Genomic DNA, 16,821 nt, shown 5'->3' with positions numbered 1-16,821 from the left:
AAGGCTTTACTGAAGTCCAGATAGACAACATCCACTGCCCTTCCTTCATCAATCATCTTCATCACTTCCTCAAAAAACTCAATCAAATTAGTGAGACACGACCTCCCCTTCACAAAACCATGCTGCCTCTTGCTAATAAGTCCATTTGTTTCCAAATGGGAGTAAATCCTGTCCCGAAGAATCCTCTCTAATAATTTCACTACCACTGACATAAGGCTCACCGGCCTATAATTTCCTGGATTATCCTTGCTACCCTTCTTAAACAAAGGAACAACATTGGCTATTCTCCAGTTCCCTGGGACCTCACCTGTAGCCAATGAGGATGCAAAGATTTCTGTCAAGGCCCCAGCAATTTCTTCCCTTGCCTCCCTCAGTATTCTGGGGTAGATCCCATCAGGCCCTGAGGACTTATCTACCTTAATGCTTTAAGACACCCAACACCTCCTCCTTTTTGATAATGAGATGACTGAGACAATCTACACTCCCTTCCCTAGGCTCATCATCCACCAAGTCCTTCTCCTTGGTGAATACTGATGCAAAGTACTTATTTAGTACCTCGCCCATTTCCTCTGGCTCCACACATAGATTCCCTTCTCTGTCCTTGAGTGGGCCAACCCTTTCCCTAGTTACCCTCTTGCTCTTTACATATCTATAAAAAGCCTTGGGATTTTCCTTAATCCTGTTTGCCAATGACTTCTCATAACCCCTTTTAGCCCTCCTGGCTTAAGTTCCTTCCTACTGTCTTTATATTCCTCAAGGGATTCGTCTGTTCCTAGCCTTCCAGCCCTTACGAATGCTTCCTTTTTCTTTTTGACCAGGCTCACAATATCCCGCGTTATCCAAGGTTCCCGAAACTTGCCAACTTTTAAACAACTTATTTCTGTTATACTTAATAATAACATGACATATTAACACCACTTGAGTAGTAGAATGTAATATAGCAGCATTACTGTCAATGCACCATGATATGCTAATATGACTGTGTAATATAATATAACAATATTACACTCTAATACTCGAGCACTACTGGGCATGTAATAGATTAGTACTACTTGGGCATTACTGCGTACCACATTACAATGCACTAGTGTTATACACTTGTTACAGAGTAATGTAGTCTAATATGTTAGCATTACAACACAACATGCTGATATTATCGGGCTGTGGAGTATTATATACTAATACTATTTTAACTTGGTAAGTTAAAGTACAGGTTATTCTATGAAGGTGTTTTATGTTAATGAAATGTGTGCATGGTATGTGTAGACTCTGATAAGGGTGAGGTAAATAGTTGACTGAGTAGTGATCAAATGTATGCTGTTTAGGTCTACTTTTTTCATAGAAATTCTAAAGCAACCTCCAGACATAGTATTGTTTTTGTTTGTGTTTTTGTATAAAAATGTAACCTTTGACAAAGATTGAAGGCAGGGAAAATTGAAGGAAAGGATACTGGAAAGAGAATCAGTCTGAGCTGCTTTTACACACTTTGCAATCCCTGGTTCAAGAGTGACGATGGTAAAGGGCTGTGAACAGGTCCCTTTCTGCCCTCCTAACAAGAGAGTCGTGCAAAGCATGGAGATTGGGGGGAGGGTAATGATCACAATGAGGAGACGATGGGAAAAACAAACAAATCTGAACTGATCTGGCCTGATGTTTGTAGGCGATAAGAAGTACATCATGGGCCCAAGACCTTCCACAGTGGATGCTGCTGTATTTGGGCAATTGGCTCAGGCAATGTGGACGCTGCCAGGAACCAGGCCGGAAAGACTGATCAGAGGTGAGATGTTATCAAGGTTATAAGAAAGATCCACAAAACTCAAGCTAATATTATTGCTTAGCAAGCAATTTTCCAGTTAGGTCACTAGCACACTATGCTGTATTTGATTATGGGAGTCTTTTGGTAGGATAGGAAAAATTGCTTTACTTATCAAGCTACATTTTGGATTTATAATTTTGATTCTGTTCCATTAAGCTGCTTTTTAATTAAATATATAGATTATGCTATCATATTGTTTAAAATATGTTGTATTTATTTCATTGTAGTAATATATACCAAACCCTTGCTTCCATTAGGGGAGGCGGTGGCGTACTGGTATTGTCACTGGAGTAAGGAACCCAGGTATTGCTCTGGGGACATGGGCTCGAATTTGAATTTCAATTAATAAATCTGAAATTTAAAGCTAGTCTAATGATGGCCATGAAACCATTGTCAATTGTTGTAAAAACCCATCTGGTTCACCCATCTGCTGTCCTTACCTGGTCTGGCCTACATGTGACTCCAGACCCACAGCAATGTGGTTGACTCTTACATGCCCTCTGAAATGGCCTAGCAAGCCACTCAGTTCAAGGGCAATAAATGCTGGCCTAGCCAGCGATGCCCACATCCCATGAATAAAAAAAAAATTATATTTCTGTGTCAGAACTGAAAGTTACCTCATTACACCCTTTTGTGAGTCATGCAGCTTGAAAACATTGAAACAATAGCAATCTTGTGACTGGATATCTGTGTTTTAACCCTGACTGTAGAAACCCTCTTGTTCCAATGTAATTATTGACATATGAGGCCATGACAATTAGGGCAGCAGTGCATCATGAGGCAAGCATGCATTCAGAGTTTGCACCACACCAGGGAGATTGCTTTATTATTTAGCTTCATGTCTGATCCAGAACTATTTCTGGCATGTTGATACTTTTATTTAGTTAGCGTAAACAATCAAGGCCCAAGTAAAGCATGAACTTAATCTATTTCCTGTTTTAAATTGCTCTTTATGTATGACATTGAAAGTTTAAAGCCTTCAAATTATCATTTATGCACATTAGGCACAGCTTGTTTAAGAAAATGCAATTGTGTAAGTTTTTAAATTCTTTAATGCAAATCATTCTGGTGCCATAAAGATGCATTTAAAGAGACAGAAAATACATGATAGGTCTCAGTGAGGAGAAGACAAAGCTTTAAAAAAATCACCATGAAGAGCAGAAATATGAATTGGGCCCTGTTGCACCCAAAATAATTGAGTTAATTTAAAACCTGCTCAGCAATGGAGTTAATTCAGAAAACTTGCTTTTGCATGGAAAACAGAGCTGTGATAATGACCTGCAGAAAATTTCAACAGAGGTTTTGTGGAATTATCGTAAAAAATCAAGGAAATTCCGGTGTAGCATAAATCACTTGCACCCGTAGTTCCTCAATCTTTTATGTCAAAAATCAGCATTTCCCTGTATTTCCGCCATTGTTTCAGCTTAAGTTGTCAGGAAATTCTGGGCCATTAATGTTTTAAAATGCAGCCTTTGGTATTCTGAAAAACAGTGACCTCCGGTGGTAATGCTAAGTCACATCTACCAGTATCTAATTCATGAAATTCTCAATGTGGTTGCAAGGTGGTGCTATGGGAAAAACATCTTTGCATTTGCTCCAGTGCTTCAAGGAACATTTGGAAATGTGTCTCCTCTTACAACTTGCCTGAAAGTGATGGAATTATATCTCTGTAAATAGTATATCACAAATAGTTAAAGTTAAGCCTGTTTAGAACAGAATGTAAAACAAAACAAATATATTAATAGCAACCACATTATAGCTAAGGTGCACAGATATATTTAATGTAATTTTTAAAGCACATGGTTAACATTATTTTGTGCATTTTTAAGGTGGTGCTTGAAACCCTGCAGCAAGATGCAGCCAGATAGACTCACATCGAAAGGATGTAATTGTGATTGAAGGAAATATGCAACTTGAGGATTTTTGTTCCCTTTTATTAATTTTACTGAACAAAGAGTAAAAGGAAAATACTTTAAAAAAAGGCGTTGTTATTTGTAACCCTTGTCTACTTGATATGATATTAGTATTGGTTAATTGGAGATTTTGGATAGTATAATAATTTATTAGGAATGGGCAATAAATGGTGGTGGTGCATAACTGCAGGCAGCATCAGCTAATCAGCAGGGACAGGCACAACTGGATGTCCTTATCCCCATGAAGGAGACAGTGGTCGCCATCATCAGAACAGCTTTGACTGAGCTGATGGCCAGTAGCAGGGCTGAAACCATCAAAGATGAGAGTATCCTCATACCTAATCCTTCTTCTCATATCCCACTTCCCCCTCATACTACAGTCTATTCTGATTGACAAGCTGCAAATGGTGTAAGCATGCACCTCTTGCTTTCCCTCCCTCCCTTCACCACAACCCAACCCTTCTGCCTTTCCCCTTTCAGATATGCAAGAACTGCAGCCTGTTCGGGCAGTGGTGGAAGAGCCAGAGGTGGAAGAGCAGGAAGACAGGGATGAAGAAAACACACCATCGCTTGAGCTCGCACTTGCAGCCATCAGCTCAGATACTGACACTGCACGTACATTAGAGAATAGCTTAGAGATGAGATCTGCATGTGGTGAGACACCGGGCACAAGTGGCCTGTAGCCAGGAAAGGGGGCAAGGTTAGCACAGGTGCCAGCTCATGGGAGAGCGAGGTCGCACACACGTTCTGCTGCAGAGGACTCAGTAGAGGACTTCGATGGAGTCACCAACAGAAAAAGTCTGATGGGTACGTACAATGAATGCTTGGTGCATTGGCTGGTCTGTCAGAAAGCCTTTGGTCACTTTCAAGGAACAGGCGGAATCCAGCACCAACGTGGCGCAGGGCTTTGCACAGAGCTTGAAGCCCATCCCTTCCAGCATGGAAGTGCTGGCCAATTCCATTAGCAAACTTGTGGACCCAACCATGTTGCGAGTGTAATGATTGATGTCTTGGCTTCCATTGCAGCTCAGGCAGAAAAGACTCAACATCTGGGTATTGGAGTAGAAGCTCAGACTAAAGTCATGTGAGCTCAGCTTCTGCCATGCAAAGTCAGGCTGCTTTTATGCAAGCTCAGCTTGCTGCCACAGAAGCTCAGACCGCTGCCCGTATAACTGTAAGTACCAGTATTCAAAGGGGCTTATAGGGTGTCACAGCAGTCCAGCAATCCTTCTTCCAACAATTTACTAACCTTGCTGGGATGCCACCTCAGGGAAGTGGCAATGGCTCTGTGGTGCACAATCCTGATATTTTCTCTCTGACTGACAGTATTTGCCCTTCCACCACTGCCAGTCCGCCAGTACCCTTGTTGTTGCCTGTCAGTCATCCAGCCCAGACTGAGATGGTGCAGTCCGAAACCAGGCCAGAGCTGCTCAACGTTGTCCTCCAAAACCATCTGCAAGTCAGCAACTTTCCGTCACCCATGCTGCAGCCACTGGGGTCGCACTGCACAGGACCACTAGGACAGGCAAAGGCACACAGAAGATAGGCACTAAAGGAATGCATAGGGTGATTAGTTGGAGTTTGTTTCCAATATGCCATGGTTTATAAATTTGGTTTGGAATGTTATTTTGTGGTGACTTTTATTGTTGCATTGTGGCCAAGAGGTCAATGTGATGGTCAGTGACAGAGAGAAGTTAAGGAGTCTGGGATTGTTGGTGAATGGGGAATTGGTGTTGTGATTACGGTTTCTGTAGTTGGATGAGTTGTTCATGACAGCCTGGCCAGAAAGGGTCTGTGTTGGTTGCCTCCTTCCTTCTTCCTCCACCTGCTCTTCCTCCTTCTCCTCCTCCTCAGCTAGTCAGCATATAGTTGGTTGCAAAGGCTGTACCTTCATGATGTCAAGATTGTGCAACATGCAGCAGAGCTCCACGAATCTTGACACGCACTCTGCCAAGTACTGCAGGGCTCCTCCAGAGTGGTCCAGGCAGTGGAAGTGTTGGTTCTGTACCTCAGTGGTCTGCTCTATCATTTTTTGTGTGGCAACATGGATTTCAGTATATGCATGCTGGTCACATGTGCATGGGTTGCGTGCCAGAGTCTTGAGCCATTCCGTCAATGGATAGTCCTTGTTACTCAGTAGTCACGTCCTGGTGCAGGGTGCCATTGACTGCAAGCACATTGCTTTGTAGGTGCTGCATGGTAACTCTGAGAAAAACTGCAACTGAAAGAGATTCTACTCCCTCAGTGACCAGCTGGTGTGCCACCATATGTTATGGTGGCTGTCATGCAGGCCCCCACCTGCCAAGAATGAGGCACATTAATTTTGCCACATGGACATTAAACTTCAAATTGTTGTTGGGAAGAACAGAGGGTCTATTACAAGGAATTGCCAGGCCCCTAGCCGGAAATACATTTTTTGCCTACTAGCAGACAGTGTTGGAACAAAGGAACCAGTCCCTGCTCCCGATGCACAAAACGGACGTGGTCAGATCAGTTTAGTCACATGATTAACTGGCTGTTGCAGAGTTTTGAACTGAGAGTTTAAATTGGAGAAAACAGTGTTTGAAGACAGGAAAGCTCCTGGCTCCTGGATTTAGAACATCTCTCTCCTGTCTGCTCTCATCTTGTTCTCACCAGCTTTGGAATCCATTGAAGACCCAAGAACCACCTACAAAAGAACTCTACAGTGAGCTTGAAGCACAGTAACAATAAACGCTTCAGATATTGCCTCAAACCTCTCCACCTTATTTTTCTGCTCTTTTCTGTCTCTATTTGCATTTGCATATTGCGTATGCAGGCTGTGGCTTTAACTGCAGTAAGAGTGAGACCCAGGAAGCTTACTATGGCCAGTGCTGGAAAAGCTAATATGATTCCTGAAGACTATCAGGGTTTTGTGTTTGAAGGGAGAGTAACCCCATACCCCTCGAGTGGGGCCAGCAAGCCCATGGTAATTCTCAGGGACACAGAAGCCACTAGATCCCTTTTACTGGGAAAAGGCCTGACTTTTCCTCCAGGGAATGCAGTGAACACCAAAATGGTGGTGATTGGTATTTGGTGGCAGTGCATGCCTGTACCTGTACACCGGGTACACCTGGAGTGCGACCTAGTTTTGGGACCGGTGACCATAGGGATTGTCCCTAGTTTGCCTGTGGAAGGGGTTGACTTGCTCCTAGGTAATGATCTGGTGGGGGTGAAGGTGGCAGCCCCCACAGTAGTGAAAGAAAGACTGCAGGAGGTCAGCAAGATAGGGCCGTGGCAGGAGACGGACCCCTGCAGTTTCCCTGAATGTGTAGTGCAACAGGCCATGATCAAACCAGCTCCCCCAGAGGAGACTGAATTGGCACTGCAGGCAAATGACCATGAGATTTGCCTGGTCGAGACTTTCTTTGGAAAGTTAGGAGACCCAGGGAATGAATTAAATAGATTTTCCCTAGCTGAGGCTCAGCGAGCCGACCCAGTATTGTGAGAGTTAGCACAGGCTGCCCAGTCTGAAAGTGAAGCAGAGGGAGTTCCTGATTGCTACTATTTAAAGAAAGAGGTACTGATGAGGAAATGGAGTTCTCCTGACAGACCTGAGAGCAAGGAGTGGACAGTAGTTCACCAGTTAGTGGTGCCGCAGAGGTACCAGAGAGAAATATTAATAAGGGCCCACAAGACTACAGTGACTGTACATGCCAGTATACGAAAGACAAAGCCCGTATAATACAGCAGTTTTGCTGGCCAAAACTCCACAGAAACAAGGTGGAGTCCTTCAGGAGTTACCCCATGTGCCAAGTTGAGGGGAAACCCCAACCTACATTGAAATCTGTACCCCTAAGTCCTGTATCGGTGTTAGGAGGACTCTCCAGCCAAGGGCTGGTGAACTGTAAGGGACCCCTGCCGAGAACAAAAGGGGACAGGCTGGCACACGGCTGTCAAAAGTTTAGAAAGAGAAGGGGAAAAAGTGACCAAGAGGGCAAGTTAAAGGATGTCCGGGAGGAATCTTCGATGAAAACCCCTACTGTCCAGTCAGCCAACTCCGAAAAATGTGAAATGTTAGACTCCACATCCTCCTATGTAAATGCAGACACTAGAATCTCCCCACCAGAGTTGCTAACAGCATTTACAGGAACCAGCAGAGACAAATAGAGACCTCTAGGGGGCAGAGAAACTATGAGGGTGATACCTCACCTAGTTGAAGTGCCACAGGAGCGTGCAGTCAAGTCTGCACAAATACCTACAGGCAGGGGTGTCCCAGAGAACAAAGGAGAGATTAACAAAGAATCCTCCCCACAGTTAGAGAAAAAGGGAACCACCCATCCCCTGAAGTCAAAAGCCTTTGCATGACTCAGCAAAGAACTGAAAGAGAGTTCAGGATAGGCCCGCCCATTACTAACTCTCCTGAAAAAAACAATTACCTCAGCAGGAACCAAGACCCTAGGCAGTTATGGCAATCGGCAAACTGAAGAAAAGCTTCCCCAAAGAACCACATATTTGCTGGGATGCCAGAAAGGGGAAATTAAAGCAGCACTAGCAGCCAGAAAAGACAATTTTAATAAGCTTTAGGATTCATGAGTGAATGGAAATGAATGAGAGAAATGCATGGTTTTCTGTATCTTACATCTGATATTTCTCTCAAACCTTTTAATGAAATGCGCCATTTTTTCAAATCGCATTTCACTCCCCTGGGTGTGGAGGTGTCATGCAGGCCCCCACCTGCCAAGAATGAGGCACATTAATTTTGCCACATGGACATTAAACTTCAAATTGTTGCTGGGAAGAAAAGAGGGCCTATGACAAGGAATTGCCAGGCTCCTAGCCGGAAGGACATTTTTTGCACACTAGCAGACAGTGTTGGAACAAAGGAACCAATACACAGAATGGATGTGGTCAGACCAGTTTAGTCACTTGACTAACTGGCTGTTGCAGAGTTTTGAACTGAGAGTTTAAATTGGAGAAACAGTGTGTTTGAAGACAGGAAAGCTTCTGGCTCCTGGATTTAGAACATCTCTCTCCTGTCTCCTCTCATCTCGTTCTCATGGATCCATTGAAGACACAGGAACCCCAAGGGAGAGAAAAGTCTCCTACAGTGAACAAGGTTTAAGAAGAATACTGGGCCCCAACGAAAAGCAAGAATTACCTACAAGCAAGAACTACCTACAAAAGGACTCGACAGTGAGCTCAAAGCACAGTAACAAGAAACTCTTCAGATATTGCCTCAAATCTCGCCACCTTTTTTTTCTTCTGCTCTTCTCCCTCTCTATTTGCATGTGCATATTCGTATGTATGCTAGCGTGGGGTGTGGCATGTATCTGGAGGCGTTAACAGAATTAGAGTTTAAGTTTAACTTTGAATAAATTTCACTTTTCTTCTTTAAAGCTAAGAAAGTCTGTTTGTGCTTATTTCTTTGCCTTATAATTGGACAGCGGTGAACTAGGATTCACCAAAAGGAAGCTCAAAACAAGGTGTATTTAAAATTAAATCCTGTTACAGTAAGACCAGGTGAAGGCTGAAGGGACTCCAGACACCTTTCTCACCTGGTCGTAACAGTGCCTCAAATGCAGATGCCACAGCAGACTGCCACAGAATGAAGGCATCATGACTGCTGCTTGGATACCAGGCATTGACCTGCATGATAGAATGCATATGATCACACACTAGCTGGACTTTGAGGGAATCAAATCACTTTCTGGTTCCAGGGATGAGAGATTTCAGTTACATGGATAGATTGGAGAAGCAGGATTCTGAAGGGGGAGGGGGAGCAGCCAGAAGTCGTGGTACACATCGGTACCAATGACATAGCGAGGAAAAGGGATGAGGACCTGAAAAGCGAATATAGGGAGTTAGGTTGGAAGCTAAAAGGCAGGACGAGCAGAGTAGAAATCTCAGGATTGATACCGGTGCCACGTGCTAGTGAGGCTAGAAACAGAGAGCGAGTGCAGCTGAACACGTGGCTACAGAGCTGGGGTAGGAGGGAGGGCTTCAGATATGTGGATCATTGGGATACCTTCTGGGGAAGGTGGGACCTGTACAAGAAGGACGGGTTGCATCTAAACTGGAGGGGCACCAATATCCTGGGCAGGAGGTTTGTGAGAGCTCTTCGGGAGGGTTTAAACTAGTTTGGCAGGGGGATGGGAACCAGAGCTACGGATCAGTGGATGGGGTCGCTGTTGAACAGGCAGATACAGAGTGCAGAGAGTCTGTGAGGAAGGTTAGACAGTTGACAGGGCAAAGTTGCAGCCAGTATGATGGGTTGAAGTGTGTCTATTTTAACGCAAGAAGTGTCAGGAATAAGGGTGATGAACTTAGAGCATGAATCAGTACTTGGAGCTACGATGTTGTGGCCATTACGGAGACTTGGATATCACAGGGGCAGGAATGGATGTTGTATGTTCTGGGGTTTAGATGTTTCAAAAGGAATAGGGAGGGAGGTAAAAGAGGTGGGGGAGTGGCATTGTTAATCAGGGATAGTATCACAGCTGCAGAAAGGGAGGTCGTCGAGGAGGGTTTGTCTACTGGGTCAGTATGGGTGGAAATCAGAAACAGGAAAGGAGCAGTCACTTTATTGGGAGTTTTCTATAGACCACCCAATAGCAACAGAGACACGGAGGAACAGATTGGGAGGCAGATTTTGGAAAGGTGCAGAAGTAACAGGGTTGTTGTCATGGGTAACTTCAACTTCCCTCATATTGATTGGAACCTCCTTAGTGCAAATAGTTTGGATGGAGCAGATTTTGTCAGGTGTGTCCAGGAAGGTTTCCTGACTCAATATGTAGATAGGCCGACTAGAGGTGAGGCTATGTTGGATTTGGTGCTTGGCAACGAACCAGGCCAGGTGGCAGATCTCTCGGTGGGAGAGCATTTCGGTGATAGTGATCACAACTCCCTGACCTTTACTATAGTCATGGAGAGGGACAGGAGCAGACGGGATGGGAAAATATTTAATTGGGGGAGGGGGAATTACAATGCTATTAGGCAGGAACTGGGGAGCTTAAATTGGGAACAAATGTTCTCAGGGAAATGCACGACAGAAATGTGGAGGTTGTTTAGGGAGCACTTGCTGCGACTGCTGGATAGGTTTGTCCCGATGAGGCAAGGAAGGGATGGTAGGGTGAAGGAACCTTGGATGACAAGAGATGTGGAACAGCTAGTCAAGAGGAAGAAGGAAGCTTACTTAAGGTTGAGGAAGCAAGGATCAGACAGGGCTCTAGAGGGTTACAAAGTAGCCAGGAAGGAACTGAAGAATGGACTTAGGAGAGCTAGAAGGGGACATGAAAAAGTCTTGGCGGGTAGGATTAAGGAAAATCCCAAGGCGTTCTACACTTATGTGAGGAACAAGAGGATGGCCAGAGTGAGGGTAGGGCCGATCAGGGATAGTGGAGGGAACTTGTGCCTGGAGTCGGAGGAGGTAGGGGAGGTCATTAATGAATACTTTGCTTCAGTATTCACTAGTGAGAGGGACCTGGTCGTTTGTGAGGACAGCGTGGAACAGGCTGATATGCTCGAACAGATTGATGTTAAGAAGGAGGATGTGCTGGAAATTTTGAATGACATGAGGATAGATAAGTCCCTGGGGCCAGACGGGATATACCCAAGGTTATTACAGGAAGCGAGGGAAGAGATTGCCGCGCCTTTGGCGATGATCTTTGCGTCTTCACTGTCCACTGGAGTAGTACCGGATGATTGGAGGGTGGCAAATGTTATTCCCTTGTTCAAGAAAGGGAATAGGGATAACCCTAGAAATTACAGACCAGTCAGTCTTACGTCGGTGGTGGGCAAATTATTGGAGAGGATTCTGAGAGACAGGATTTATGATTATTTGGAAAAGCATAGTTTGATTAGAGATAGTCAGCATGGCTTTGTGAGGGGCAGGTCATGCCTCACAAGCCTTATTGAATTCTTTGAGGATGTAACAAAACACATTGATGAAGGAAGAGAAGTGGATGTGGTGTATATGGATTTTAGCAAGGCGTTTGATAAGGTTCTCCATGGTAGGCTCATTCAGAAAGTAAGGAGGTATGGGATACAGGGAAATTTGGCTGTCTGGATACAGAATTGGCTGGCCCATAGAAGACAGAGGGTGGTAGTAGATGGAAAGTATTCAGCCTGGAGCTCGGTGACCAGTGGTGTACCGCAGGGATCTGTTCTGGGACCTCTGCTCTTTGTGATTTTTATAAATGACTTGGATGAGGAAGTGGAAGGCTGGGTTAGTACGTTTGCCGATGACACAAAGGTTGCTGGAGTTGTGGATAGTGTGGAGGGCTGTTGCAGGTTGCAACGGGACATTGACAGGATGCAGAGCTGGGCTGAGAAGTGACAGATGGAGTTCAACCTGCAAAAGTGTGAAGTGATTCATTTTGGAAGGTCGAATTTGAATGCAGAATACAGGCTTAAAGACAGGATTCTTGGCAGTGTGGAGGAACAGAGGGATCTTGGGGTCCACGTCCATAGATCTCTCAAAGTTGCCACCCAAGTTGATAGGGTTGTTAAGAAGGCGTATGGTGTGTTGGCTTTCATTAACAGGGCGATTGAGTTTAAGAGCCGCAAGGTTATGCTGCAGCTCTATAAAGCCCTGGTTAGACCACACTTGGAATATTGTGTTCAGTTCTGGTCGCCTCATTATAGGAAGGATGTGGAAGCTTTAGAGAGGGTGCAGAGGAGATTTACCAGGATGCTGCCTGGACTGGAGGGCATGTCTTATGAAGAAAGGTTGAGGGAGCTAGGGCTTTTCTCATTGGAGCGAAGAAGGATGAGAGGTGACTTGATAGAGGTGTACAAGATGATGAGAGGCATAGATAGAGTGGATAGCCAGAGACTTTTTCCTAGGGCAGAAAGGGCTATCACCAGGGGGCATAATTTTAAGGTGATTGGAGGAAGGTTTCGGGGAGATGTCAGAGGTAGGTTCTTTACACAGAGAGTGGTGGGTGCGTGGAATGCACTGCCAGCGGTGGTAGTAGAAGCAGATACATTAGGGACATTTAAGCGACTCTTGGATAGGTTCATGGATGATAGTAGAATGAAGGGTATGTAGGTAGTTTGATCTTAGAGTAGGTTAAAGGGTCGGCACAACATCGTGGGCTGAAGGGCCTGTACTGTGTTGTACTGTTCTATGTTCTATGTTCTAAGCTTGGGCTGTTCTCCATAGAAAAGAGAAGTTTGACAGGAGATTTGATAGAGGTGTTCAAAATCATGAGGGGTCTAGATAGAGCAGGTAGGGACAAAACTGTTCCCGTTGGCAGAAGGGTGAAGAACCAGAAGACAGTAATTCAAGGTGATTGGCAAAATAAGCAATGGCAACATGGGGAAAACCTTTTTTTAACACAGCAAGTGGTTAGGATCTGGAATGCACTGTGTGAGAGTGTAGTGGAGGCAGATTCAATCATGGCTTTCTAGAGGGAATTGGATAAGCACCCGAAGAGAAAAATATGCAGGGCTATGGGAAAAAGGAGGGGGAGTGGGACTAGCAGACTTGCTATTGCAGAGAACCAGCACAGACATAACATGCTGAATGGCCTCCTTCTGTGCTGTAACTGTTCTATGATTCTATGATTTGGACACTTACTGTGCACACACTATTGCCCTCACCAGGCACCTGTCCGGCAAGGCTAGCACCAGACCTGTGTGCACTGGGTGCCATTTTGGAGGCAAACAGCACTCGTGGCGGCAAAAAAAAGGGGGAGCTACGGAGCCAAATTCTGCGGCTATAGAATCTGACAATGCACAAAGAAGCCATTCGGCCCCTTGTGTCTCTGCCAGTCTTTCAAAGAGCAATTCAATTAGTCCCTCTACTCTGCTCTTTCCCCATAGCACTGCAAAGGTTTCCTATATCTCCAGTTCTTCAGGTGTCTGCTCTAACTGAAAGCTGGAAAATGGTGCTACTGTGCTGCATGCTGCACAATGTTGTAATTGATGAGGCATCCCTCTATAGTTGTAAAATGATCAGCAGATACCATTGCAAGAGGAGGCTGAGGAAGGGCAATATCTCTGGTCTGAAGAAGACAGACCGGTGGCAGCACGAGTAACTGTTTGATGGTTTCTTCTCCTTCACTGCACTGGGACATTTGTCTTATCTTGTTGCAATGATATCCTTTCTCTTTGCTTGCCCACTGCTGTTACCAAACATCCTACCAGAAACTCATTTTTTCAGTAAATAGAAGCACATGGTATTAAATGGATGGTGATAACTTGGGTGCATATTTGGCTAAGGGATTGGAGCAGAAAGTAATGGTGAATGGATATTTTTCTGATTGGATAGAAGTATGCAGTGGGTCTGTATTAGGACCATTACTTTTCTTGTTATATGTAAATGACGTGGTCCTGGCTATAGGGAGTACAATTTCAAAGTTTGCGGATCATACAAAACTTGGCAAAATGGTATATAGTAAGCAGGGTGGTAGTAGCCTTCAGTTGGGCATAGACAGACTAATGAAATAGGCGGAAACATGGCAGATTCAATTTATTATGGATAAGTATGAAGTAATACACTTTGGGAGAAACAATATGGACAGGCAGTATAATCTAAATGATACTATTTTGAATGGGTGGGGGATGGGGGTGCATTCACAAATCCTCAGAAGCAGAAGGGCAAGTTGAGAAGGCTGTCAAAATAACATATGGGGTACTTGGCTTTATAAATAGGGTAGAGAGACGTTTTACCAGGATAATATCAGGGATGAGTGACTTTTAGTCAGTTTAGAGAAGTTGGGGTTGTTTTCCTTAGATTAGAGAAGGTTAAGGAGAGATATAATAGAGGTATTCAAAATTAATAGCACCTGCCAGCATGATGGCATGCCTTCGTCTGGGGAAGGAGCCCTGAACTGTGAAACAGGTCAATGCTTAACGTAACCACCTGCTTTAATGTCACATCCAGCTTGTTGGGTGCTGCATTGCTTTATGACATCAGGTTTGCCTTTCCTGTCTATGTCTTGCCAATTCCTCTCCATACAGCCTTTGCAGAGGCTAGCAGGTATTTAGAAAGAAGGAAAGAGCTTCTGTTTATGTAGCGTCTTTCACAATCTCAGGATGCCCTAAATCATTTTACAGCCAATTAAGTACTTTTGAAGTGTAGTTATTGTTGTCGAAAATGTAGCAGTCAATTTGCACACAGCTAGATCCCACCAATGGCAATGAGACAAATGACCAGATAATCTGTTGTAGTGATGTTAGTTGAGGAATAAATATTGCCCAGGACACAAGGAGAAATCTTTGACTAGTGCCATGGGTCTTTTACCTGCAAAGGCAGACAGGGCCTCAGTTTAAATATCTCATTTGAAAGACGGTACCTCTAACAGTGCAGCACTCCCTCAGTGCTGAACTGAAATGCCAGCCTAGATTATGTGCTTAAGGAATAGACCCTGAACCCATCACCATCAAACTCAGAACTGAGAGTTCTATGAGAGAACCAAGGCTGGACATCTGAAATTATTATCATCCATTCCAAAGCTTGAAAGACTTTTTGCCCACCTGTATGACCACTTAAGTGACTGAATTTCTTTAGGGGCTGCTGGATCATGACAGATATCTCACCCACACATCAGTCACAGTGTATGGGCCTGTGCAAAGGGAGTGTGTTCAAATGATTTTAGATGAATTCACCTTGCAAACTCAAGAGAAGTCAGCTTCCTTGCTCATTGTGTACAGGATCCATTGAGATCTTGCTGGCATTCCTAAGGCACCACTTAATTGGCCCATGGTTTTCAAGAACTAAACATAAAGAGGGGTTAATTTTTAATCCTTTATAATGCATTGCAGCTCATTGTAAAACCTGCGCAGTTTTTATCCCATTGAAATCAATGCAAAACAGGTAAATCTACAACCAGCTCTGTCACAATTATTCCCAATATGTGGCAGATGAAATTTATTAAAAAGAATGGAGAAGACCTTACAAGGAAGCTGCCAGCTTTCAGATTCATGACACAAAATGATTGCTCATGTTTTTCGATTGATCAACAAATTCTGAAAACAAATGGGTAGATGTGATTTTTAGCATATATTAATCATCAGGAGTTTCTGACATCATGTGGGCTCAGACTTTGGGAATTTCTGGAAATAGTCATTATTTCTAAATCTGGTGAAACGCTTGGGACTGGCAGGATATTTGCTGTATACAAAAAAAAATATTGACTTGATCTATTTTGTGTGATAAAATTCAAATAAATTGTTTCATTCAAATATAACCATTGCTTTAGCCAAGTCAAAGGTTACTTATTGCCATACTTGGAAATCAAGTTATTCTAGAGAATCTAATGAAATTTTTTTGGGAGGTTGTTCTAATGACAGAATGCTCAGAGATGCTGCGTAATTGTGTGCACATCCTTCCTGGCATTTTTTTCAGATGAGCTGGTTAATCTTGCCATGTATTGTGAGAGGATTAAGAGGAGATTCTGGCCTGAATGGATTGAAGAGAGTGATGATGCTTCATATGATAATGAAGATAACTCCAGTGAAGACAGTTTGACTCCCACACCACTCCAAGACTTCAGCTTGTACTCTCGTACAGAAACCTTTGATGAAGAAGTAACTGAGAACAGCGTTTCCTATTCACAGACTCCGGACACGGATTACACCGGCCACTCACTCTTCGATTCGGATGTGGAAATGGAAGAGTACACAGATAATGAACAGGGCAAATGAAACACACTGAAGAAACTTTTAGGTTGAAGAACAATACATTATTGTATATTCTGCACCTTACACAGTAAACACATTTAGTCTGGTGATCACTAGGAGCCACTCAATACAGGTATTGTTATTTGGACCAATGTGATAATATTACCAGTTTCAATAACTGAAAAACTCATTTACACCAATAAAGTCTACTTCTATCAAATGTATGGTACTTAACTGAGGTATATGCTTAAGTAAAGCTAATAGAACAACACATCCAGTCATAATAGTCACTGTATAGTATGTAGCCTTGTGTGCCAAATGTCACAGCATCTGGTTTCAACATTGCAATTCTTTATAGCTATGCCGTAGGAACGTGCTACTCTCTTTTGTTAAGTTTAGACGATTCAAAAACAATATATATCAAAAAAGACTATGATATTTATGAAAATCAAGGTCTGCCATAGTATAAATAAGGCCTTCATTGCAAGACATTTGGATGACTAT

At 43.7% G+C, this 16,821-nt stretch overlaps 1 protein-coding gene across 1 annotated transcript in view; it reads left to right on the top strand.

Annotated features, from left to right (window-relative positions):
- The window catches only part of faxcb (failed axon connections homolog, metaxin like GST domain containing b), a 113,896-nt gene extending 97,359 nt beyond the window's left edge, over window positions 1-16,537 (top strand). Inside the window, exons 5-6 of the mRNA XM_068018703.1 lie at window positions 1,661-1,777; window positions 16,043-16,537. Of these exons, the coding sequence (XP_067874804.1) occupies window positions 1,661-1,777; window positions 16,043-16,341 (416 nt within the window). The 3' untranslated portion in view covers window positions 16,342-16,537. The remainder of the gene's footprint in view (window positions 1-1,660; window positions 1,778-16,042) is intronic.
- The last annotated feature ends 284 nt before the right edge of the window (window positions 16,538-16,821 follow it).

This window comes from Heterodontus francisci, chromosome 3 (genome assembly GCF_036365525.1).
Source record: "Heterodontus francisci isolate sHetFra1 chromosome 3, sHetFra1.hap1, whole genome shotgun sequence".
NCBI lineage: Eukaryota > Metazoa > Chordata > Chondrichthyes > Heterodontiformes > Heterodontidae > Heterodontus > Heterodontus francisci.
The sequence above is the reverse complement of the archived record's forward strand: the minus strand, read 5'-3'. Positions and strand labels throughout refer to the sequence as shown.